Consider the following 27,513-nt stretch of genomic DNA (forward strand, 5'->3'; position numbering starts at 1 on the left):
GCTGATGTACCCCAAGTCCCCTCAAAGACCAGGAAAGCCTCTTGTCACCTAGTTTTTTTTTTTGGCTATGACTGTTGAAGAATCCTACCTTGACCTTATTGATATCTGTGGAGTATAGCTAGGGATGTCCATTAATGTTGTCCTATCAAAAAAAAAAAAAAGCAACTAAAAGAGTATTTGTTTTTGTCTTTGTTTACCAGGAAAGTCTGACTGGTAATAAGCATTTTCAGTGGAGGCACGGGAAGAGAAAAGTTCCAGTTGTTTACATTGCAATATATGTAGTTCCAGTTAAACAGAGAGTAGTTGCATTTCTATTTACATTTGTACACATGCAGTAGTTACATTTTCATTCTAAGATTTTATAGCAGTAGAGGTTACTAAAGAAAAAGCCCACATGCAACTTAATGGATTGTACAGGCATCAGTTATATATAAACATTGTTTTGCCATTTCAGTGAGAGGTTGAGAGTATTCTGTTTAAGGAGAGTATTTGGAGAATATTGTACAGTGAGCACAAAGTCTTAACCTGGTGCTAAGCATATGTAGGACAAGGACTGGTTAAGATGCTGTTTAAGCAGTGGTTTAAAAATGGCTCCTATTAGATGACCGAAGACGCATTCTTTCGAATGCGTCTTGGTTGAACTTGAAAAGACGAAAAGGCAAAATGATGAAGCAGCATATAAGCAAATTGTTTCTCTGGGAAAGAAATTGCTTGGCCGCGTCCATTACTTTGCTGTTTTCGTCAATGTAGTGCGATCTCGGAGTTGGTATATTTAAGTAGGGGGGTGTGGGGGTGTTCATAGGTTCATAGGTACTAGGCTATCGGCCCAAGGGCCTACGTAAGCCTAACCAACAAGGTTCCCCTGGCTTGCGCCACCCAAGAAAGTTATTTTCCTGTGCCACTGTCGAGCAGAGACACAGAAGTGATCCCCGGGGGTGTATTTCCTATTTCCCATCCACACATCAAGATTTTTATTGAAGAGTGCTAATGAAGGACTTTGCTTGACATAGATGGGTAGCATGTTCCAGAGTATGGGAAGTCTCTGGGACAGGAATCTATCCCTCCAGCATGTCTTGCTTATTGTGGTGACAAGGTTTATGTCCCTAGAGCGTGTAGCTCGGAGGGATTGGGATTTCTTTAGGTGTAGCATGTCCAACAGCTCTGGGTTTATATGTTAGGCAGAGATCACCTTGCAATAGGCAATATGCTATGGAGTAAAGCTGGAGTTTTTTGAGGTGGTCAAGTGTAGGGCATTTGTTTGAGGACAGTGATCCTCTTTGTGAGGTACTTCTGTGGCCTTTCCAGCTGCTGCAGATGTCTTGTGAGGTACATTCCAAAAGGGGCGTTGTACTCTATAATGGGTCTAATGAGTGTTGAGTAGAGGGGAATAAAGAAGCCCCCCACTTTATGTTATGTTTTAAGTGGGTTTTTTTTTCTTTTTTTTTTTTTTGGAACAGCAATTTTTTTCCCTTGGAAAAAAAATTGCTGTTCTAAGCGTTCGAGTTTGTAAGCTTGCGCTTACATGGGGTCGAAAAATCATCATTCACGTTTCTAAGCATTCGATGATTTAATATAGACCCATTTAAAACTATTGAGTTTGTTGGAGAGTTTTTTTTGTATGGGATATTATTCCAGGGTTTAGCAACATATTGGGAGTAGAGCGAGTCTCCTGCGACATTATTTGACTTATTTGTGAGTAGTAAGAATTTGTTACTAGAACGGAGGTCTGTTGCTGAACTGTAGGGCAGTAATATGTTTTTCTGGATGATGAATGAGTTTGTGTGCTGTAGTCAGTTTTGAATATGTAGTTGTGCAGTTCAAGCCAAGTTTAATTGCTTTAAGCTATGACAGTGGTGGGTCCTATGAGGGAGATTGGTGGCAGATGTAGCTATATTTTTGTAGCAGGAGGCAAGTTTCTTTCTTTGAGTATTGTTTAAGTTTGTTAATAGAGAAGTGGTGTATAAGAGAGTTGGCAGTAAGAAAGTGGTAGGTAGAGTTTTTCTTGCAGTATCTGTAAGGAATCCATTGATCCTATTAAGGCAGTCTGGCTTCTGGTAAGTAGATTCAATGGTGTGCAGTATATGCTGGTCATATTTGAGACTGAGATCTATTATAATGCCTAGAAGTTTACTGTGAGCTACAGTTTCAGTGAAAGTATTATTTGGTGACTTTATGGTAAAAGATTGATTTTGATTTTGGCAACTTTTTGAGATAAAACGCATTAACTTAGTTTTCTTGGGGTAGAATAGGAGGTTTGATTCTGTGAGCCAGATTTCTACAGAGGAGAAGGATTTTCGGGTAATGTTATGGAGCTTATTTTATGTTGACACTGCACATATTAATGTTGAGCTGTCAGTGGTGAGTGGAGGTGTGGAAGTTATTAATAAATATATTAGATTGGTGAGGACCCAGGATAAATCACTGAGGCACACTGTAGTAACTGTTTGAAAGGATGTCTTCCAGATAGGTAACCAAGTAACCATGACAAGGAGTTTTGTGAAAGTCCTATCGAGGAGAGTTGAATGAGGAGTTGTTGGTGCGAGACAGTATCACATGCCTTTGACAAGTGTAAGAACACGGTGGACCGTTGTTTCTATGTTGGTTTATTTTACTGATGAAATTAATAGAGTAGTAGTGGTGTGTTTCTGAGAGCAGGTTATGTGAGGTTAGGTATTGCATCAGCTGCATATGGATGCATTTCTCTAATATTTTGGAGAAAGGGGAGAGAATCGCTATATGTCTATAGTTATTAAACTCTGTAGACATGCCGCCTTTGTGCAGTGATATGATGTAGGATTTTTTCTCACAGTGATGGGACATATCATGCAGCTATGGACCTATTAATTAGTATGGACATGGGGAAGGCTATGACTTCTGTGGCCAATTTAGGTAGTCTGATGGTAGTTGGTCTACAGCTATGGAGGTAGTCTTTAGCTTAAGGAACAACTTCATTATGAGTGAAGTGCGTGCTGGACTAAAATGGAAGACCTGTGGGTGGTTTCAATTGGACAGGGGTAGGGAAAGCAGGGCAGATGTATTACTGTCTAAGACAGATAATATTGATTGCATAAAATAGTAATTAAACTGTGGGGATAGGGTCTGTCATATTGTCTGTCTTTGGAGAGGGCATGGTGGTCTTTCCAGGGTAGATTAATTTATTTATTGATGGCTTAAAAAGGTTTTCAGCTGTTTTAATGTTTGTCTTATAGCTTGGCATAATATGTTTGCTTGTCCTGTTTGACATTGAGTTTTGCAAGGTTTCTAAGATGTCTAAATTGCTGTAAGGCATTTTGAGTTCTATTTTTTTATATCAATTTTCTAGGTTTTTATCTCTTTTTGTTATGTGTTTTTTTATTTATTTTGTTAGCCATGGTGTGTGGTTGTAATTTACCCTTTTATGACATACTGGTTCTAGGTTATTTAAGGTCTGTAAGAATATGTTATATAACTGTTCTACAGCAGGATCTAGTGGCATTGTTATAAGTACTATGTCGTTTTAGTGTTTCATTGAAAGTATCTTTGCTGAAATTGGTTGTATTTCATATTTTATAATAGATAATATGTTTATCTAGGTTATACGTTCATAGGTTCATAGGTGTATACTAGGCTAATGGCCCTGGAGCCTTTACAAGCCTAGCCCATAGAAATGGCCTGACATCATGCCGCCCATTGTTAGTTCCCAGTGCCTCTATCAAGTAGAGCCACTGGATTGATCCCTGGGGTGAACTTTCTATTTCCCATCCACTCATCAAGATTTCTTTTGAAGAGGGCCAGCGAGGTGCTCTGCTTGACATGTATAGGAAGTCTATTCCAGAGCATGGGCAATCTCTGGGTTATGAACCTGTCCCTCAAGCATGTTCGGTTGATTGTGGTAGTGAGGTTGAGGTCTCTGGAGCATGTGGTGTGGAGGGATTAGGATTTCTTTAAATGTAGCATAGCTGGAGTTGTTTGAGTCTGTCCATGTAGGACATGTGTTTAAGGGCTAGGATCCTCTTCGTGAGGTACTTCTTTGGCCTTTCCAGCTGTTGCATGTATCTAGTGAGGTACATGCCAAATGGGGCATTATACTTGATTGGCCTAATGATGGAAGAGTAGAGAGAGATGATGACCTCTTTCTTCCTGGATGCAAAACCCTTGGTAATGAGATGTGCCACATAGAAGGACTTTCTGACCACAGTAACAATGTGGTGGTCGAAGGAGAGGTTGCTGTCAACCTGTGTCCCCAGATCTCTTATAACACCTTCAGTGTTCAGTGGGCTCCCATGTATGTGATAATTAGTAGAAACTGAGTTTTTACCAAAGGAGATGAAGCATCTTTTGGCATTAAAGCTTAAGGCCATGGTTTCAATACCAGTCATTGTCTCAGTGAGGCCTTTCTGTAGGATGTCTATATCACTTGGGGAGTTGATAATCTTGCAGTCGTCTGTGAACTTGGTCAGCCAGACTCCCTCCATGTTGGCCTGGACTTCTGAGAAGTAGATGCCAAACAGGAGAGGACCCAGGACCGATCCCTGTAGGACTCCACTCATGACTTGTCAGCAGTCTGACTTGGAGTCCGCTCCTTTCACACTGTGGGTTCTATCTGTGAGCCAATTTTCAACCCAGCTAGTGATATAGCGGTTAATACCTAGTTTGGTGAGTTTGTCAATAACTCTTATGGGGGGAATAGTATCAAAGGTCTTGGCCAGATCGAGGTAGGCTGTATGAACTGCCCTGCCCTCATCCACAGCTCTGGTGACTGACTCAAAGAAGTTAACCAGGTTGAGCAGGCATGATCTACCTTTCATAAAACCAATTCGAGTGAGATCTAGAGTTTGGAGATTCCCTATATCCTTGTTAATTAGGTCCATGATGATGCACTCCATAGACTTAGATATCAGACTCAGCAGGCTAATGAGGTGATAATTCCTAGGGTCTGTAGTCGCTCCACCTTTATGGAGAGGGATGACTGCAGCAGTGCGCCATTCAGTAGTTACAAAGCCTGAGGTGAGGCTGTCATTGAACAGGGCACACAGATGTGGTGCCAGTTTACTTTGTAGTTCATGTAGAACACATCCTGGGATATTACACCAACAACAAACTGATGAAAACTGTAGACCGGACTGTCAGCACTTAAATAAATGCGTACAGATCAATGCACAAAGCTGTTAAAACACTCATGCCAGCCAAAAATGGTTAGCGCTTTCGTTTAATCCAATATTAAACTTCGTCAAACACATACAGTTCATCACTTCCTTTAAATAAGACCAAACATTTCATTAGCTAAGACAGTTATTTAAAGTGGTTAAGGCAATTATTTAAAGTGATACTTCCTTAAAAATATTTTCAATAGAAAATTTGTCGCTATTTAAAAGAATATAAGACACCATCTCTACCATATTAAAGTTGAATTATAAATACATATACAACACATAAGTACATATTTCCTAAAATTCCTTGTAGTTTAAAATCTACTAATTATTTATTCATATAGTTAAACTAAAAAAACTTGCTATTCGATCTTTATAATTTCTTTCTTTCTAAAGCCTTTAATTTTAACACTGCAGGAATTGAGGTACATTAATTTATACCTGGCCATGAGTCTGCTTGCAGCTGCCATTTTAATTCCTTTAATTCTAAATGCAGTCCACAGGGTTGTTTGTCATTTATAAGTACATGGTCAATAATAATAAAGTAAAACTTATGGCTTGGAAATTACATAATATGTTTAGATAAGGCATTATTTATGTTAAATTTTCTTATGTTATATTCATGCTCATAAATTTTTTGGCTAATCTTTCTCTTTGTTTTTCCTATATAAAATGCAGTGCATGAACGGCAGTGTGCCAGGTAGACCACTGCTTTAGAGTTACAATTGTACTTTCCTTTTAACTCATACTTATAATTTCTTATAGTGAAATTATCTGTTTCTCCTATTTTGTTGTACCATGTACATGCACCACATTTAAACATTCCATATTTATGATTATAGGCAATAGCTTTTCCTTTCTTTAACAAATCGTTAAACTAACATAACGGTCGTCTAACAAGATGGTCCAGTTTTTCTGGAATATGGAAATTAAGAACTTATGATCCACAGTAAAAGTAATAACTAAAGCTTTTGTATAGTCACATTACTCTCTTTTCTATCTTGCATAGGAGAAAGGGGTTCTTCCTCTGTTGCTAAACTAATAAGTTGATCATTACCACTTAAAATGGGTTTAAAAAAAAACTCTCATTCTTTTACTTTTAGGCAGATATTCTAAAGTTAGAAAGAAATCAAGCAGTACTTACATGGGGACTTAAATATAGACTGGCAACTCGAAATCCACTACCCCCCAGTGAATCTATAAACCTGTACAACTTCAAGCAATTAATAACCATACCCACTAGAATCAATAAAACCTCAGGGAGACACTCAGCATTAGACTAAGTCCTTAAAAACAAACCAGACAAACTGATAAAAGTAGGCTGGCTACTGCCTGGCTACTACTAATGCTGGTCTCAGCACAACCTCACTCTGTTGGGATACAATATTCTTTAGCTTCTTCTCTCACCAGAAGCAAATTGTTAGCACCAATCCCAAGAAGAGAAGCAGGCCACAGCATGTGGTGAATTCTAATAGCATGTCTTGGTATGTGGTCACTTATGCTATCTGACAGCCAGCCTACTTTTATCAGTTTGTCTGGTTTGTTTGTAAGGACTTAGTCTAATGTTGAGTGTCTCCCTGAGGTTTTATTGATTCTAGTGGGTATGGTTATTAATTGCTTGAAGTTGTACAGGTTTATAGATTCAGTGGGGATAGTGGATTTCGAGTTGCCAGTCTATATTTAAGTCCCCATGTATTATAGTTTCATGGTTAATTTGTTGGGATATCTAATATAGGATGTTTTCAGCAGTGTCAATTTTATTCCCTGGTTGTATATAAATTGCTGTTATACATGTAGTTTTCCTATTGTTGATTTTTAGAACTTTGATTAGAAGTTCAGCATTTTTAAATATGGGTATTTTCTGTGGGAGTAAGGTGATGGTTAGATAATTTTTATAGATGATCACTACACCACCTGCATGCTTGTTTTGCCTGTCATGCCTGAGTATATGGTATCCTGGGTGGGGTGATCTCAATATCCTTTGTTTCTTTTTTTTAACCAGGTTTCGGAAGCTATGACTACATCAGGAGTGTATGGGGCAAGGTAGGCATGCATGTATGTCATGGATTTTATTGCACATACTTCTTAGGTTCATATTTAGTGAGGTGAGTTTGGATTCTGTTCTTTGCTGAGATGTATTAGGTGACTGGTTTATTTTGGGGTTGGAAGTGATGGTTTTATGAACAGTGGGACCTGAGTTGGGGTGAATATCTCTGCTAATTTTTTGAATTGATGTTTTACAGAGGGAAGAGTGTGGACAGTTGTATTTTGGTCTTGGTTTGTTATCTGATTGTAAATTTGGATACTTAGTTTTAAGATATTTATAGATAAATAAATCAGACATAGTTTGCAGAGCTAGGGGGCTATGGAGAAAGGCTGGGTAGGTGTTGATATTCTTTGTGAGGATTGGTTGAAGTCCTAACTATTTGAAAGAGGTGGATTTGATAATTGGTGATGAAGGCTGGTAGAGTTAGGAGGACCAGTAAAATAATTTGAGTTAGGAGCATGTTATTTAACTTGGGTTTTATCTTTGCTGTATATTAGGTTAGAAAATATTAGGAGGGTACTAGGTTGGTTGTAGAGATGTAATGTGATAGGTGTAATTCTACTGTTTTTTTTTTCTGGAGGGAACTAATGATATTGGTTTGAGGAATATGTTGCTGGTGCTTTGGAAGTATAAATGTAGAGTAAGAGGGGTGGGTGAGAATTAGGGATAGGGTAGGGAGCAGAGCAAGCCTAAGTGTCATTGAAGGTGAATGAGGTGGATTGAAAACTTCGCAAAGAGACCGTGAAAAATAATCTGTGACTGAACTTGAGCAACCACAAATCTGCAGAGAGAGGGCGATAAGAAAAAGGAGCAGTGCAATTTAAAAGGTCTGTGTCCCAATAAATAATATATTATTAATAGTATATTTATTACCCTAACCCATTCTGAAACTAAAAATTAGCCTTTTTGCTGTGCCCTAGACAATATATTCTACCATAATATTTTGCAACTCTGATGTCAGGAGAGCACTTTAAAAAGACAGACTTATCCTAATTGTGGTTATATTCTGAAATAGTCTGCTAAAAACAGTATTTGACAGTTAATACATACCAAGGCCTGTATTGTTATACATGTTTTAAGTTTTGATTTAATGTATACAACATCAAAGTGGTGAAATGTGATGGTTCAAGTGATGTAGACAATTCCGCAGACAAAATGCTACCTTGATGTTACCCTGGTGACAAATGAGACAATGAAGAGTACCTAGAAAACATGCAGGTGATCTTACACAGGATAAAGTACTATGAGTTTTGACCAAATGTATGGCTATTATGTTAATGATAAATAATTACACAAGTCAGTTAACAATGTGGGGCTCTGATGATGGAACCTCAACTTTAGAACATCTGACAGCTGAGGTCATGCTCAGGAATGGCAAACTGCTGTCTAATGTGGTATAATGTCATAAACATTCCTTCTTAATCATTTGATGGTTCTACACCCACTGAATATATTATAGTAGACTGGGCCCAAGTGGAGCTGAAGGGAAGATTGCAGATAAGTCTTTCAAATGGTTAGAAAATAATCAGGCTGGACAAAGTCTTGACAGAGCTTTTGGTACTTCTGTGCATATCCAAGCATGTGATGCTTCAGTGTATGAAACTGGTGCAATTGTATTGTATAATTTTCTTTTTTTTCTTCATTCCTGTTCTGCTTCATTCTTTCTTTCGTACTCCAGTGCCTCTGTCCATCTCCAGGTCTTCCAGACTCTCCTACAACCCTTGGACTACCTCTGTTCTAGGGCTGGGGCTGTCTGGAACCAATACATATCCTGGCGGGGGTCATGAAATTGACTGTTTTCACTAAAGATTTTCTTCATTTATGATGTACCCCTTGATTCTCCACCTCTATGGACCATACCTTACTGCAGGGAATGCCTAGATGAATGGACTCCCCCTTGGGATAGGCATGCCCATCACTCCCTGTCGGCACCTGTGACACACAAGCCGCTAATATAATTTCACTCACCTGAGCCACTGTTAGGGCTTTATTCCACTATGTGTTGGCATTTATATAACAACTTTAGTGGTAGGGAAGGCACATTAAATTTGCCCCAAGGACATTAAAAAAATGCTGAACAGATCTCTATGCTGATTACTATTGAAGTCTTTAACTGGTCATAGGAATAAAGACATTTGACCATTACTTTCACCGAAAAAAATGCATTAATCACAGTTTGAGTGCAACAAAGCAAGTCATCAGTTATGGGGACTTGTGATACAGCATTGGGTTCATTACAATCGAGCACCATGGCAGCACTGATAGATTATGGCATATAAAACAAACTGAAGGAAGAACAGTCTCAGTGGTGGTACTCATTTGTTCAATTAGGCCGTGCAGGAAGCATTTTATGGAGATCTGGCAGATTTTATGTCTGAAACACTTTTATAGAGTACACCAGTAGTCCCCCAGGGTTTAGAACACATTTTTAGGGTTCTGTCACAAGACACCTAACACGTTTTTGGTGACATCCATTTTTTTAGTTCATGTCAGCATGGTCCTGGAAGTAATCACAAATACATTATTTTGCACTCCAGTAGAAATTACAATCTGCAAATCAATGCTCACTTCAGGTTGTTTACCTGTAATCATAATATCACCGATGTGATGCAACACAGTCACTTTACTTACCTGTAATTTTCTAAGTCTCTTGCCAGTGGCACTGTGTGCATCTATGCAAATACCTTTAAGGCAACACCTGGAAATTATACTGTCTGCCATCCTAACTGAATGCAAATTGAGCTTTACTCTCCTTGGCTATTGGAATGGTGAAAAGGGCATTTGCAAAGTCCAGGATCACATGGTACATTCCAGCAGCTGAAGATCATTTTTCATGATGGTGACTATGTCTGGAACAGCAGCTACAACTGGCAGGGCAACCTTGTTCAGTCCTCTGTGTTCATCAGTCATTTTGCATGATCCATCAGTCTGTTTACTGGCACAGAACCATTGAATAGACTCACAGCTGGTTCAGTTATGCCCACTTGTAATGGATTATGAATTGCCTCAGATGTTTTTCCACACTCTCCAGGGATTTGATACTGCTTAATGTTTACAATTGTCTTTGGTAGGGAAATCTAAATCAGTTCCCACTTAGCTTTAATGGGAACTACAGCTATGACTGTGTTGATGGAGCAGTGGTGCACTGAAGGTCCTATTGTGTGTTTGGAGTTCTTCCTTTCAAGATAAGTATGCCTTTTGATACAGGGACTATTACAAGTGTGACCCACTTTGGTACACAGTGTCAAAAAGCTATTTTGTCTTGTATTTTTTTTTTTTACATTTACTGTTTTTACCATATCATTTTTATCTCCAACAAGTGCTGGTCAACTACATTATTAATCTACTGCCAGGGATGGTGAAACACCAGATTAACAAATCTGTGCATGTCCTTTGCATTCATTGCATTGCATTATCCCAGAATACCAAACCCAGAAAAATCCAGTTAAAACTGTTTCCCCCCTAGCTTCTACTTATAAGTTTGGATCAGAATTAAAAGTTCTGCTTGAAATCTTATTTCTGTCCAGTTTTGTGACTGATTCTCATTTTCAGCACTAGCACCCTTTTTTACTTTTAGAGGGTGTGCCTCTGCTACTGGTATACCTAACAAAATCCACTCTTTACAGTCATTAGATATTGAAGAGGAGGTACCATCCCATGTGGCTGGATCAAAATATAGTCTATACATCCTTACATGCATGCTAGCCTGTGTGGGATGTTTTCCTTTGCTTGTGCTGTTGAGTCTTATTGGCTGATAAAGAAATTACCTTTTCGGTAAACTGTTTTGCCTTTTTAGGGCATTTCCATCTAGCCCATGTTGATGCATATGTTCTTAACTTGTTTTTGTAATTTATTAACTTGCTATGTGAGCTCAATAATGATATGATTTAAATACCTAAATGCTGCAGTACTGCAAGAACAACCATTGCGTTATTACAGCCCCAGCTTTCATTTTTTCCTGTTTATATAATTTTAAATCTGTTAGGGCTTCTTTTAAAGGGGTCATTTTACCTAACATTTTCACTAAATTGTCTCATAGACTGGCCTTTGTTAGCTTAATGTTCTTATCAGATGATTTTTTTTTTAAATGCAAACACTGGTGGTTGTATCACTGTTCCAGAATCCCACTACTGCCACCACATGATTTAAGTTCTTCTCTTGATTCTGAGACTACTTGGTAAGTCCACAATACAGATGGAAGAACAAGACAATACACCAAGTTGCAAGTAAAAGCAGTTTAATCAAAACATCCTTTACTTACAAAAGTTATCAGCAGCACCTTCTTGCTCACTCTACTGGGGGACCTTCTTACTCCTTGCAGTAGTAACACTGCTTGACCAAGGCAGTCTTTAAGTCAAGTAATGAGATAATCAGGAATCGATCGGCAAATTCTAGCCCTGATGAAAACAATGAAAATCAATAACGCAGGCACAGTTTATCCAATTTGAGTCCAGAGGCAAAGAAGATCAGCAAGCTAAGCAACTGTACTTACTATATACTCGGGAGTAAACAAGTCATATCTGCTTACATATAAAGACAGTTGAATGAATACCTTTTTTGAAATCTCAAGACAGTGATGAAAACGTTTCCTGACCTGTAAATAGGTGTGACATTTCAAAAGAACATTATTTTTTAAATAAATGTTTACATACAACTTTCCCAATCTGCTAGACAATTTGTGTACGTATGCCACTGCGAAGTATGCAAGTTCCCCTTTTAATGCACAGTATCTTGTTACAAAGGCATTGGGTTGAAAAGGTCACAGGATGACCTGCATCAGCTTTGTAAGAAGATATACTAGTCACTCAATGCAGAATTATTAAAAACATGCTCAGTATTAACTTTCTTATAATAAGCTAGCAAGCATACTGTCTATTTAATAAATGCATATTTATATTTTTATGTTTCTGTTATGTATTTTACTGTTTCATGCTTGATCATGAAAGAACTGAACAGATTTAATGGGACAGAATGTACAGGTCCTATACAGTGAGGGCACTTGAGTATTGTGAAGCTGAAAGCACTGCCTTGATTTATGTGGTGGCAAAGGCACTGAAGATGCATCACTTAGTTTTCATGGATGTAAAATTTTCTGATAAGCACCACCACAGGCACTTTTAATCCTCTGACAATGGCAGTTACGTTCAGGATGTAGTCGATTTATTGAAGGCATTTATGTGGAATGCCTTTTGGTTAAATATAAATTACCAAGAATACTTTTGGCAATCCTTAAAGTTGTAATTTTCCCCGCTATTATGTAGCCTCTAAGTTGGTATATATAAGCTGAGGAAGTGTGGGGGGCTCACCCCATATATAGGGTGTAGGGGGCTTCCTCCTTGCCAAAAAAAAAAAAAAAAAAAAAAAAGCTTTTTGAGAAAATCGTTGAAAGTGGTTTTCAGTGATTTATTTTTAATCGAGTAGCATGCAGCAGTCAGTGTATATGCCTTCAGTTTATTGACATAAATCCTCATCATCATGGCAACATCTCTATTGATTTTACAGGGCTAATCATGGATTCATGTTCCTCAGCTCTTATATTGTGGAGTGGATTAAAAGATGTTTGAATGTTTGCCAAGAATGAGTTTAGGTGCAGAGACAATACTGTAACTGTTATTATACAATGACTAGCTGGTAACATCGTAAAACAAGCATGCTGATTGGCCAGCCCAACCAGCATGCCCATTGAAAATATACAACGGAAAAAGGTCTGGTCGCCCGGGCATTTTTCCGTTGATATATTCTTTAATTTTAAGGGCCTCACAGCAAGAGTTTCTCCCGTTCGATTCTCAACTGGAGTGCCTTGTGTGTGGAGTCTGCATGTCCTCCCCGCGGTCGAGTGGCCTCCGAAAGACATGCGTGAATCGGTGTGCCTTCGCTGAAGGTTGGCCGTCGGGCTGGCAACTCAGCACCATAAAAATCTACTGCCAATCATTAGCAAACTGGAGTTTCGCTGTGGCGACCCCTAACCAGGAAAAGCCGAAAAGACAAACATTAAAAAAAAAAAAAAGCATAGAAATGGAGATCTTCTTTTCTCCGTTGCTTACTTTACCGAGCACTGATGTACTGGGTATGCAAGTTCCAAACACATGTGCAGTACATCAGCAATGGCAAAGTGGAGCTGTCCAACGGTAGAAGGACAGCAAGGCGCCGTTATACAAGGACATTATTTAAGAAAAGTAAGTATTTTTTTCTTAAATAATGTCATTGTATAATAGCAACAACTCACTTCTGGGTGTGGGTATTGCTGAATTTACCCGCAGTTGTCTTTGTTTGGTCACTCGGGCTTTGCCCTCGTGACCAAAAGTACAGTTTTGTACCTACCATAAATGTAGATGTTCGAGTGCTCATACAGCTGCAGTCTTAACAGATGGGTTATCCTGCCGTCAGGCGGGTCCTCGGTTGGCCGAATTCCAAAGTCTAGGTCCGGCGTCGGTTGTCATCGCTTCCTCCCTGACGTCAGTGCGGCAGGGGTATAAAAGAGGCAGCCAACGCCATTTTCTTCAGTTTTTCTTGCCCCAGATGTCAGGTGCCCCCAGAAGGAAGGCAAACATAATGTTATGCAAAAATGCAATGTTGATAAATCAAAAACAGTAGTTGCAAGCAAATACTCCATAAAAGAATACCCCAAAAGGTTATATGAAAAGGGTTTGTCATAAGGCCTGTCCTAAGAGGGGTTGGAGGGAGGGAAACCTGGACTGCAGGTGTATGATCACTCGAACATCTACATTTATGGTAGGTACAAAACTGTACTATGTTCATTGTGCATACAGCTGCAGTCATAACAGATGGGTAGAATCCCAAAGCTAAGTAAGGGTGGTAGGCACTAAGTGGAACTAGGAGCGGCTAGGATGCCCTGCAGGACTGCTGTGGCAAAGCCTACTCTAGATTTAGAGTATAGTGGGAGGTGATGGTGCTTGGAGAAAGTGTGCACTGAACTCCAGGTGGCTGCTTCCAAAATATCCTTGGTAGGGACCCCCCTGAGGAAGGCTGCAGAGGTAGCTGTGGCTCTGGAGGAGTGGGATCTGATGCATGCAGGCACAGTTTTTCCATGAAATGAGTAGCAAAAGTGTATGCAGTGGGCTATCCATTTTGAAATTGTCTGTTTGGAAATCGCCTTTCCTTGAGCACCTGCAGCATAGGACACAAAGAGTTGCTCAGATTTCCTGAATGGCTTTGTCCTGTCCAAATAATAATGAAGTTGTCTGTGAATGTCCAAGGAATGAAGTAGTCTTTCCCCTTTGTTTTGTGGATTAGGATAAAAGGTAGGTAAGTGGATAGTCTGATTCAAAGCTACACTGGATACTACCTTTGGCATAAAGGTAGGGTTGGTTCATAAGGAAACTCTGTCCTGATGGAAAATGATGAATGGTTGCACAGCCATGAGGGCCTGTAGCTCCAAAACCCTGCAAGCTGAGGTGATAGCCAGAAGAAAGGCTGTTTTCCATGACAAGTACTGTAACTCTGATGAAGAAGCTGGCTCGAAGGGAGGAAGGGTCAGCTTTTCCAATACGAAGTTGAGGTCCCAAGCAGGGACTGGTAGTTTCCTTGGGGGTTTTATATTCTTTGCCCCTCTGAGGAACTGCCTTAAGAGAGGATGAGAGAATAAAGGAGGATCTGTGTTGTATTGTGCAGAAATGGCTGAAGCGTGGATCTTGATGGAGGAGAAGGAAAGTCCATTGTTTAACATCTCAGTTAGGTACTGTAAAATTTGAGGTATATTTATTACCCAAGGATTCTGTCCCTTCTTTTGATTCCAGGCACAAAATCGTTTCCATTTGGCGGAGTAGGCCTTTCAAGTAGAAGGTCTTCTGGCCTCCAAGATGACATCCTGCACCTCCTTGGAGAGGAGAAACTGTTGGGAAATAAAGGAATTCTCCATGCAGCTAGATTTAGAGTTTTGAGATGGCTAGTTTTGTAGTTGTGCTGGAACAACAGAAGAGGGACTAGAGGTAGGATCCATGGTGGGGAATGTGTCAGGCTCTTCAGGAGCGGATAGCAGTGTTGCCTTGGCCAGTCTGGAGCAATGAGAATCATTTTCGGCCTCTCTGCTCTGGCTTTTAATAGAACTTTGGGCAGCAGAGGAAGAGGCGGGAAGGCATAGACTGTCAATGTTGCCCAATTGAAGGAAAGTGCGTCCACTTTCCAGGCCTGTGGATGATAGGTCCTTGAACAAAATTTTTTCAACTGGCAATTTCTGTGGGTAGCAAAGAGATCTATGCCTGGCTGTCCCCATGCTTGAGTTATCTTTGTGAAAATTTGAGGATGCAACTTCCATTCGTGTGGATCTGTCATATTTCTGCTTAGATTGTCTGCCAGTGTGTTTTCCTTCCCTGGCAGGAATTGTGCCTGTAGTTGAATTTTCAATTCCAGTGCTGTGTTCCAAAGGGTCATGGCTTACCTGCACAGGGGGTATGAATGAGTTCCCCCCTGTTTGTTTATGTACCACATCACTGTGGTGTTGTCTGTCCTTATCAATAGCTGGCCTGGATGCAGTAGGTCTTTGAAGGTCATAATAGCCTTTTGCACGGCTAGCATTTCCTTTTGGTTGATGTGAAGGAGCTTCTCTTTTCGTGCCCATTTTCCCTGAATGCACTGATCTGTCATGTGTGCTCACCAGGCGTAGTCTGAGGCGTCTGTTGTGATGATTTGAGTTGCTTGAGGTACACAGAAAGGAAGACCTGTGTTTCTTTGGCAAACTTGAGCCCACCACATAAATTCCTTTTAAAGGCATGGAATGAGTGGTATAATTGCTGTGGCTGTGTTGAGACCATAAGTTTTTTAGGTACCATTGAAGTTTCCTCATATGCAACTTTGCACATAGGATTAGTAGGATGCAAGATGCCATGAATCCCAGAGCCTGCAGGACTTTCCTTGCAGTTAGCCTGGTGCAAGTTGCCATTTTTCTGAAGTATTGAGACAGTTGCCCTTGCTTGTCTGGCATGAGGTAGGCCATCTGGGTGGTTGTATCCAAGCTGGCACCCAGGAAAATTATTTGTTGAGAGGGTATTAGTTTTGATTTCTTTTTGTTGACTGTGTATCCCAGGAAGTTCAACAGTTTTATTACAAACGCCAGGTGCTGCAGTAGTATGTCCTTGCTGTCCGCTTGGATCAGGCAGTCGTCCAGATATGGGTAGATTTGTATCCCTTGTAGTCTGCAGAAGGCGATTACTGATGCCAGGCATTTCGTAAACACTCTGGGCACAGTAGATAAGCCAAAGGGCAATGCAGAGAATTGGTAATGGGTTGAACCTGCAAGAAATCTGCGGTATCTTCTGCAATTTTGTCTGATAGGGACATGCAGGTATGCCTCCTTGAGGTCCAATGTTACCAGCCAAGACTCCTTGCCCAGCATGGGAAGAAGCTGCTGTAATGTGAGCATCTTGAATTTTGGCACCTGTAGATATGTGTTTAGGATGGATAGGTCTAAGATAGGTCTCCAATCTTTGTCTTTCCTTGGTACCAGGAATAGTCTGGAATAAAACCCTTGACCTTGTTCTTTTGCAGGTACCTCTTGAATTGCTTTCTTGTCCATGAGAGCTGAAATTTGTTTTTGTGCCTCTGCCCTTTGATTTTGTGGCAGGTTTGGCATGCCTCTCATTTTTGGAAGGGTGTGAAAGTGGAACCTGTAGCCTCTGTCTATAATGTCCAGAATCCATTTGTCTTTTGTAACAATATGCCAATTTTTTGAGAATAATGTCAGTTTTCCGCCCAAAGGTGCTGCCATTAAAGCTTTGCTTGGCAGGTGTAGGGAAGTCATTGTGTCTGTTTTCTAAAGACTGTGATCTATCTTCTCCACCTCTTGGGGTTGGTGCTTGCCACTGTCTGGCTCTGAAAGATCCTTGAGGTTGCCCTCTACCCCTTGGACGCCTGTATCTGCCACTTTGAGGTATGTCCGTGGCTGGAAAGGACCAATTTTTTGAAGGCCAGTTTCTGCTGAAACGTGGAGGCTGTACCTGCAGGAAATCTTTCACTGTTTGCATTGATTTCGCTTTTTCCTCCATTTTCTTTAGCACCTCCTCTGCTTTAACACCAAACAATACATCTTTTTGAAGAGGTGCATCTAATAATTTAGCTTTGACATGATCTGGTAAGGTTTGCTCTTTGAGCCAAGCATGCCTACTTATAACAGACCCCGTAACAGCAGCTCTACATGAGGCCTCTAAAGCATCAAAACCACACTGCAAGGTATGTTTACCCACTTACTCTGCACCATGCAATAAATCCTGCAACTCTTTTAACTCTGGTTGTTCTGGTTGTGTCATCTTGCTTTTCAGCTTAGATATCAAAAACTGTTGATACTTTAACATATGGAACTGACAGTTTAATGCCCTCATGGTTAAAGTGGCTGAGGTGTACACCTTTTCCCCCCACCTTTCTAAAGATCTGGAATCCCTCTCTGAAGGTAATGGGTTTTTAGCAGTAGAGGCCTTAATTCCCTTGGGACCCTGTGAAATAGTTTCTGGGTCAGCAGTATGGCTTTTATATAGGAACTGGTGAGAATCAGGAACCCGGTAATACCTGTCTGGTTTAACAGGAGCTGGAGGCAAAGAATCAGGATTAAGGCTGGCTTCTGTGTACACATCATCCAATATATCTAAAACAGGAGGGATAGCCAGAGGCCTATGCTGGGGGAGCAGAAGAAATTCCCTGAGCCTTTTCTTAGAATCTGAGTAATCTTGGCCTTCCCAGTGAAAGTGTTCCCTCAATGTATGCAGGGTTTCCCCAAAAGAGAAGTCCTCAGGGGGGGAGACCGAGGGAATAGACTCCTCTGCATCAGAGTCTTCGAATGGAGAATAGGCACAATCCTGGTCCTCAGATAGTTCTGAGGTAATAGAAGCTTGATCTGAGGAAGGGTAGTCTTCCTCTAATCTGGGCCTTTTGTCAGAGGGTGGTTGAGAACCCCTGATAAGAGTAATCAAATCCTCTGCCATTTTAAGCATCTGTTTTTTAGGCATGGTGCCTTGAAGAGGGTGTCTGAGGAACCTGTTTTTTGGTTTTCATGGCTGTTCTAGATTTAGTGAAGGCTTTAATAGAGAAGGAGGAAGGCCTGAAGACCCCTTGAGAAATGGCAGGCCTGTCTAAATTCTGAGTTTCCCCACCAGGAGTGGCGTCGGTATCTGTAGTAGGAATGGGGGCCGAGGAGCCTGCGACCTCCGGTACTGAAGACACCGATAATGCATTGTCATCGGTACTCAGGGGCTGCGTAGGTGCCTCGCTGAGTACCGGAGAACCAGTAGTCGGCCTTAGCATGGTATCAGTAGGTGGTGCGGACCTCGTATGTCGGTCCTTATCTTTGCGTTTTTTGCTCAAAACTGGAGTCGGAGTATCCGACGACATAATATAATTAAATTTTTGCCAAAAGTGAAGGGCGAACTCCGCCCGATGCTTAATAGTGCGTTTGTTGAATCTAGCACAAAAACGGCAGGCCGAGATGTCGTGGTCTGGGCCTAAGCAAGGTATACAGTAAGAGTGGAAATCCTTATGTGGTATTTGCTTCCCACATGAAATGCAATTATTAACTTTGTCTGACATCGGTCTGAGGCAAGAAAAGTTTCCCCAACGGGGTACTTAGCTTTAAAGAAGACTTCGGCTGAAATACTTTCATAAATCTCAGGAGCTGGCCGACCAGCACTTGCGAACTGCTGCTGCTTCGGGCACCGCGCGGCAAGAAAGACTGAAGAAAATGGCGTCAGCTGCCTCTTTTATACCCCTGCCGCACTGACGTCAGGGAGGAAGCGACGACAACCGACGCCGGACCTAGACTTTGGAATTCGGCCGACCGAGGACCCGCCTGATGGCAGGATAACCCATCTGTTATGACTGCAGCTGTATGCACGATGAACATCCACACCAACTGTGGGTAAATCCAGCATTACCCACACCCAGGTGTGGGTTATTGCTTAATAATACAACATCATTTACTCCACAGGGGCCACTGTTGGTTCCAATACTATTCAGTTATATGCTCTTCATTTCAACCAGCATTTAATCAGTATTGGGTTTTAAAATCTGCTCATGATGTTAAGATATGTGTCATCTAGTAATGATTGTTTTGGTTAATAATTATGTAACAAAGTTGTCCATATTGCTTGGTAATATGGAGTTGACTATTAATTATGGAAAAAGTTGAATTATATTTTTAAAGATCAGCAAGACTAGAAATTAGTATTACAATGGTAAACTGTAATGTGAATATATGCAGTAAATACAAGGACTTGGGTATTCTGATGACTAATACATTGACAATTAACATTAATGCAAATATTGTAACAAAATGTTGCAACACACTCCTTTTGTGCATTTATAAAACTATTTACATATTGTATTAGACCAGTTTGGAAACTAATTAATTTTCTGTACTTGTATATGCAATAATTTGGGTGGCCATGGTGGTACAGCGGTTAGAGTTGCCACCTCACCACAAGAGGTTCTCTAGTTCGAGTCTCGTCTGGAATGCCTTCTGTGCGGAGTCTGCATGTCTTCCCTGTGGTCGCGTGGGTTTCCTCCGGGTGCTCCGGTTTCCTCCCACATCCCAAAGACATGCTGTAGGTGGATTGGACACTCTAAATTGGCCCTAGATGTGAATACGTGCATGTGTGTGCCTTCTGTGGAAGGTTGTGTGCTGGGCTGGCAACTCAACACTGTAAAACTCCACTGCCAATCATGAGCGGACAGGTGATCCACTGTGGCGACCCCTAACTGGGAAAAGCTGAAAGAAGAAGAAGTATATGCAATAATTTATTGGTCTTAGAGAATGTACAAACATTGTTTACTAAAAGATTTAATGGTTGTAAACATATTTCTAATTATGATTGACTTAAAAGTTGTAATATATATCTAGTCCGTTACAGATGGCTAGGAGTTAAACCATGGTTTGCCTGCAAGTCATTGCACGATGTGGAGATGAAAATTATGAACACTGTCTGCTGCATGTAGACAAACATTTAAGAGGTAGTAATGTCATTTATAAAGTGGGCATCAGAAAAACAACAAAACGCTACATGTTTGTAATTCAATCTATTATTAAAACATGGAATAAGTTACAACTGGATAGCAGGAACAGTACTTTAACATTATTTAAAAGCCTGTTAGATAACTGGATGAATACAAATGTATATTTAACAAGTTTATAGCCTATGATTTGCTAAGGCGTTTGAGACCTTAGTACAAAATCTGAAACTTTGAAGCAGTTTTTCAGATCAACCCATGCAGTATAATGATTCACAGTTGAGTTCTGAGAAATCTAAATCCTTCACATTACAAAATACAACAAAGCACTTTAGCCCTATATCTTAAGATAACTCTTTTGACATGCCTTATCAAATGCAATATACAAAGCCACAGGCAAAAATACCAGCATTTTTTTTCTTGAATAGAAATTTTAGATCATTATTAGACCTAGTGAAACCAGCTATCAACGCAGTCAGAACACATGATTGAAATATCTAATAAGAATTTCCCATATAGGATATCATATGTTGGCATAACATTATAGAACAGACAAATAGTAACTGTGCCATACCACTTCCAGGTTAGAACTCTTTTTTGCCAAATATTTATTTTTATTGAAGTAGTTTATAAATACAAAAAGAAACATTGAAAACATATAATAGAAAACACAGCAACATATATATATATGTATATATATATATATATATATATATATATATATATATATATATATACTTGGCAAGTATTGATTAGACCCCACACCTTCCAAGATTACCCTGCTTCTCAGTTCCTTCATGCTATTCTTTGATTCCATGTTTCTGCTTATAAAATGTACACCTCAGCATGGTTTAAAGTTTGTGCATAGTATCTCTCTTTTTGTAAGTAGTTTATATTCCTTTACATTCCACTGTTGATTGCAATTGTTACCTTTTTATTATAATTCAGGCTGAGCCTGTAATTGGTCATGCTGTTGCTCAGTGTTCTGCCTGGTAACCAAAAAATAAAGTAATACAGTTTTACATAAAGGAGGTGAATAAAACTGGTTTACATAAATACTAGAATCTTTCCTTAGAAATCTCCTAATATCCTCATGTATCCATAAGTTAAATAAAGTAAGCATAGCATTGTAATAATCACTATAATAGTAAATTATTTGTTTACTGTTTGTGTACTTTCTGCTAGAACCTCTTAGAAACAACATCTTATTGTTATATTATTTTATATTAATTTTCCAGTTTGGATAACATCACAAGTTTCTTGTGAGAATCTGAAATGTTTTCATCTAGCATTTTTAAGCTTACAGTTGTTTTCTTTGTCCATTATTAAAGTTTTAGTAAAGCAGTGATTTTAAATGCATCATGTTTTTAGTAATATGCTCTTTTATTGAAAAGAAAACTGTTATAAATAATCTTATGTCACTTGTATTTTGATTACTTGGTAAGAATATGTAAAATTGCAATTGATTGGAATTGAGAGTCCCCTCCCACACACACTACTGCAGAGGTGTTAAAACTGCCACTGCACTGAGACACTCTTGCAGAATCAGTTCCTCAGACTACAAAAGAAAACCCTGAACAAAGACTTGCAATTTAGTTACTTTTATGGCTGTAGCTGGATAACTTCTTAATATAGTGTAAAATAAGGTCTGAGCCAAACATAAATTAGGGTGATTAGAGACAGAAAAGAAGCAGTCCTTTTACAAAAGTTAAAGAAAATAACTGTGACCCTCCCAAATCCCATTATATGTCAATGGCATGGCAATTCAAAGTCACTTTCTTATGTCTGGCATGAGTCATACAAAGTATTATGGGAAAGCGAAAGAGTTGAGGGAGTACAAGATCACGTTGCTACAAGACCCATTGGTAGCCATCTTGTGGAAAAGAGGCTAAAATTACAAATAAAGCACTTAGAGTGATTTTGAGGTGTTAAAATAGGTCAGGAAACAAAGATAGAGTGAATTTTTTTTTATAGTTCTAGGGTAGGGTGGAATTTTCCTTTAAAGTCATCCCGGGGGGGGGCTATCAATTGCTGGGAGATGTTTGAATAATGGTATATCCCATTACTCCCCCTTCCAGTATCCATAGATACATCTGAGGGAAGGGAGTGCATTTGGTGATATGTGTGGTGTACTGCCTCACCTCAGCAGCAGCTCAGCCATACCCTACCCTTTCACCTTCAGCGACCACACCTACCTAGCCACACAATATCATTAGCCTCCACTAGGATCATCGTGGGAGATGCCCATGTCACCACCCTCCCCTCCTGTGATGGTAGCACACATCTATCCCTGCCACTTTGTTAGAAATCCAAGCCGCTAACTGATCCCAGATTGCCTGGCCCTTAGGGTGATAGCCTTCTGCACCACCATTTTTCTGTAATTGTACCCACATTTGCTTTTATATTTAGTTATTCTGGAAAAAAATGTACCCAATGCCAAAATGATCATGATTCCAGGCATCACGGTTTGTTACTAAATTTGTGAAATATGATGCTTTTTGATGAGTAAAACATGTATTGTGAGCATTTGTTGGCTGAGTATAGTATAGTTTATCAACAGGAATACATTTATTATTTAATTACAAAATGTTTTGCCAAATTATAGGGTTATTTATGCTAGAGTCATATGCTGATCACATTGAAGAGTAATGATAGGAGTTATATTTGTATTTTGTTATCAACTTGTAAGAGCTTGAAATAGCTATTTTAGAAGTTAACGCCATTTGTAATAGTTGAAATAAGTTTACATTAGATTATCACACCAAACATTCAGCAGTTTTGCATTCCATATCTTATTTATCATGGGTAAATGGCCTTTGAGTAAAGACATACTAAATATTAATTCATGTGCTGTCTCTGAGGTATTGGAAGAAAATCCTACACTACTTTATTTTGATGTAATTGAAATGTTGCTAGGTCATTTTTAGTCAGTAATATGTTTGGATTTTTATCACTGGGTTGAAAAAGATGTAATGTGTTATCTATGCTAGTTTATTTAATTAATTTCTGGTAGGGGAGGATCATATTTATGAATAAATTAAGTATCTCTTTTTAGTTATGGTTAAGCCGAGGGGCTTCAGATGCATGTGTTTAAACATTTAAAAGCAAACATGCATTCATGTGAGATCAACTCTGTTCCATAAATTGGATTTAAGCAATACGCTAGATTTAATGATTAGATAATATGTTTATTATCTGGTAGACTGACACATATATGCTGTATAGCTGCAGTAAATTTAGTATGAGATTCTTAATTATTTAGGGGACAAAATAAATTTAACAAGTGGAGAATTAATAGTTTTAAATAGTTTTGATGGACTTTGGGGAAGGTTTCTGTTTAGGTCATATCTACTTTTGATAAGAAAGACAGCTTCATCTTGTTACATCTATTCAGATCAGCTTCTATGGATGACCAACATTTTATGACATTATGATAATTTAGCATGTCATTTTGATGAATATTAATATCTAAATATCTTAAGCTGTTATTGAAGTTGGTCCTTTGTAAATCAGTTTTGTCTGTAAAGGGAAAGCCATCACTTAATGGGAACAAGACTGATTTCAGGAGCTTTAACTTCTATTTTGACACTTTAGCATTAGATAATAACTCATAATTTTGAACATTTATGTGTAATGAACATCTGGCTATGCTCATGCTCATCTTGTGGCTAGAAGAATTCCTCTCTATCCATCCCGTGCATTCTAAGCTATGCTGTCCCTCACATTATGTGATGACAGTATGCTGAGTCATTGCATCTACAGCCTGTGACTCTAACATCCTTTCTCCCTAAAGCACTTGCTTTCATTTCTTATTTGATCTTATTCACATGGGCTGTGCCTGCAAGTGATCAGTTGAGATCGGTGCAGTACTCCCATAAACAAATGTAAATAAATCTCCTTTCCTTACCACTTCTTACGCTTCTCACATCCCTTATTTTTTACACTCTGGTATTCTCTTCCAACACCTCTTGGCTCACTACCTTGATTTTCTCTCCATCTTCTTTCATTTCCTTTCACATCTTTCCCTTCTGTATTTCTCTGTATCCAGCCACAAAGTATACAGTGCCACTTTATAGCCTCTCCTCACAACAACAATAATCTAACATCCTCTTACTCAACCTTCCTCTCAATCAGCTTATCTATTCCAACATCCTAAACTTGTCTTCTTACCTTGCTCTTTGTGTACACTTGTACAAATATTGCTTTCCCCAACATGCTACTTAAATACCTTTTCCTGTAACCTCATTTTGCTAAAGCTTGCTTTCACAAATGACTTTCTTTTCATTCCTTCCACTCTTTTTGTTTCAAACCATTGTTTTATTTATATTTTATTCATGACTTACAAAATTTTTATACATTTATGTTTGGATGTCTTTTGAATAACTCTTTATATTTTACTATGTCTTGTATTTCCATTAATTTTGTTAAACTGGTTAAAGTCATTGCAATGTTTCTTACTTACTTTTTGTACCGTTGTGCATATATTTATACTCTGAGCCATTCTCACAAGGTCTCTGCTGAAAAAGGGCAACTTTTGCCAAGATGGACAGTCCTGGTAAGCAAATGCTCATAAATAAATTATATATATTTGATGTTGGAGGGGCAAATGCAGATGACATGTAAATCAGTTATTGTCTTGATTTAAGACAACTAGAATTCGGACATGTTTTTAATAAATAAGTGCATTTGCTGAAAATGATAGTCTTTGAAAGTAGTGCAGTTCAACAGTTTATGTTTCGCAGACTCAAGATGACCATTTATAAACTAGTTTCCATTCATTTGCTTCCAGATGGCTGGATCACTACAATCATGCAGTTGTAGTGTCTGACTTAACATATATCTTGGGTCACAGTAAAGGTTTCACCTATGTGCCATTGGACAGTACTGTTCACATGACCTCCACTGCACCAAACAACCATGTTAAAAGCCAAGAAGGATCTATGATGACTTGTTTAACTCTGGAAGCTGAGTCACCTGATGTATTAGTTTAAGCCATGACTTCTACTCAAATAGACCCTCAAAGATACTACACAGAACACCTGAAAATGTGGAAAAGGAACAACATTTTTGTACATTACTTTGCATGTGTTATTTAAATGCATTAATTTACATGAAAAGAGTGAAGGTTGGAGCAGGTGTTGTGTCTGAATATTGTTATGCATGAATGTGTATGCTTGTCCGACAAAATGCACGTTTTATTTTTGAGATTTCAGAGCAGTAAAAACACGCGATTATGTCCCTGCTTTAGCAATTCTTTATCCACTAATGCAATCTACAGTTACTGATTCAGACACAAGTTACAGCACACCCAGTTAAATCTCTGTTCCCTCAAGCCATAGACAATAAATCTGTTTCATCCAATTACTTTATATTATTTAGTCTGTCTTTTTTTTCTTTTCTCAACTATCCTGAAGCAGGGCCAAGGACAGCATGTACCACTCCTTGATCTATGCAACTATTCTGGAAATGCAGGCCATGATGACTTTTGAGCATGATGACATTGTAGCTGCAGGAGAAACAATGAAGACTGCACAGGAGATCTGTCAAAGGTAGGCAGATAACTGATTTATACCTGATCATTACTGCTAAAGTTGTACTATGGGTCAGCCCCTTACTTCTGGCCCAGCCTTCACATAATGGTATGGTTTTGTTTCATTGGTTTAGTTTGTTTGTCTGCTGTCTATGTTTAAGGATAAAACTGCAGGAGCTCAAAAAAGGAACAGGAAAATGCACATGCAAGGGTCTATGCAGAAGCTAACAAACCTGATCAAATTAGCCATAAGCTCCAGTAGGGAAACCTTGCACAACTCCCTTAATTTTCCTCTGGTATTGCATGTTCTGTTCATTCCTTTTCTAGTTTTTGAATGATACACGTCTCCCAGTTTATCAGAAGAGTCTACTAAATAGTTCAATATCCTATAGTGAGTGGTTGTATTTTTTCCTTTATTAAACTTTTATTCTTTGCTGACATTATTTCTACATATGGCAATTTAATCTGCCAAGTACAAGTGTAGGAGGCAGCCTTTGGTCAAGTCATCGCTTTTATATGTACAGGGTTCAGCGGACCTGTTACAGATATTAAAGGTTTAAAAATGGGAACTGGGATATTATTGGGACATTCTGCTGGGTATTAATATTTTTTGAGTGTAGTACACACCAAAAATATGGTGTGGGAGCTATTCCATCATTTCTTATGAAAGGTATATAAAATGTACTTTATTGGATAGGTTGTATTTTTCCTAACCCATAATTATTTTGCATTTAATCATTTCACATGAAAATCAGGACACTGCAGCAGGGGCATAATGTGCCTTGTTGCATGCCAGTCTTTTTATGAGGACAGTTGAGCTAATTTATATGGCTAGTACACCATTCCTTCAGCAACAGTTAATATATTTTGCCCATTTTATAGATGGTTTACTCTATTTCAGGTAGCAATGTATAAAAATTATGGGATTTTGTAAATGTTCTAAATAGTAATTCTGGGAGTATTTGTTTCTCAGGTTTTTGCATCCTCTGTAGTTATTCATTTTTCTATTTTCAACTCTGTGGATGCTAGTGGAAGGGATCTGTTTTAAAAGGCCTATAAATGTTGAAACCTAAATCAATGAGCTGAAAAAGTCAACAAATGAAAATATTGCAGACACCGTACATTGGATGGTCAAATAGTTTAGCAGAACTAAATAGCAACTACTAACCACATCACCCACAAATCAGAACGCTAAGAAAATAGTATGTTGGAACTCCCCAAGGCACATTATGCTCCTGGATGCATGGGTTCAGTATACAAGACTGTGACATCCCAAAATGGTAGAGTTGTGCTCCTGATTGATGGCTATATTTACAACTGTGGGAAGGTACAGAAATGAAAACATACAGTCCTTGCTGTGTCTAGGCAATTCAGACCCTGTGCCAAAATAAATAAATAAATAAATAATTTCCTTAGTTACACCCATTTGCTCACCCAGTATTTCTGACAGACTACTCTGTACAGATTCTTTAAAGTCTGCCACTACATTAGTCTCCCAAAACATATGTTCCCAGGTACCTCTTTCTTCTCTATCACACCTCCAACATTTGGCATCTACCTGAAGAAAATTCTTTGCAGTCTGATTGGGGTATAAAAATAACTATTCGAACACTTCAAAGCAAAAATCCTAAATCTTCTAAACTTTGCTGCATATTTGAGAGCCATACATATGTCCTTAACATTTTTCCTTGTGAATTCCTGATCCAGTTTCTCTTCGAACACAACTTGTAAGAGAGGAACCCTTCTACTTTATTTTTTTGCCTCTCATCCATCACATATCCTCCTAATAAACTCTGTCATTGTATCAGGGAGAACAAATGCTTCCATTTCCCTATGCATAAAATCCCAGCTTACCCTGT

At 39.0% G+C, this 27,513-nt stretch overlaps 1 protein-coding gene across 2 annotated transcripts in view; it reads left to right on the forward strand.

Annotated features, from left to right (window-relative positions):
- LOC122812266 (tetratricopeptide repeat protein 39A-like) overlaps nucleotides 1–27,513 on the forward strand; it is an 825,358-nt gene that overhangs the window by 365,734 nt on the left and 432,111 nt on the right. Inside the window, exon 3 of one of the 2 annotated variants that reach the window (XM_044084661.1) lies at nucleotides 25,539–25,673. In XM_044084661.1, the coding sequence (XP_043940596.1) occupies nucleotides 25,539–25,673 (135 nt within the window). The remainder of the gene's footprint in view (nucleotides 1–25,538; nucleotides 25,674–27,513) is intronic. The other variant, XM_044084663.1, reaches the window with a different exon arrangement.

This window comes from Protopterus annectens, chromosome 9.part0 (genome assembly GCF_019279795.1).
Source record: "Protopterus annectens isolate FY-2018-M chromosome 9.part0, PAN1.0, whole genome shotgun sequence".
Classification (NCBI taxonomy): Eukaryota; Metazoa; Chordata; order Ceratodontiformes; family Protopteridae; genus Protopterus; species Protopterus annectens.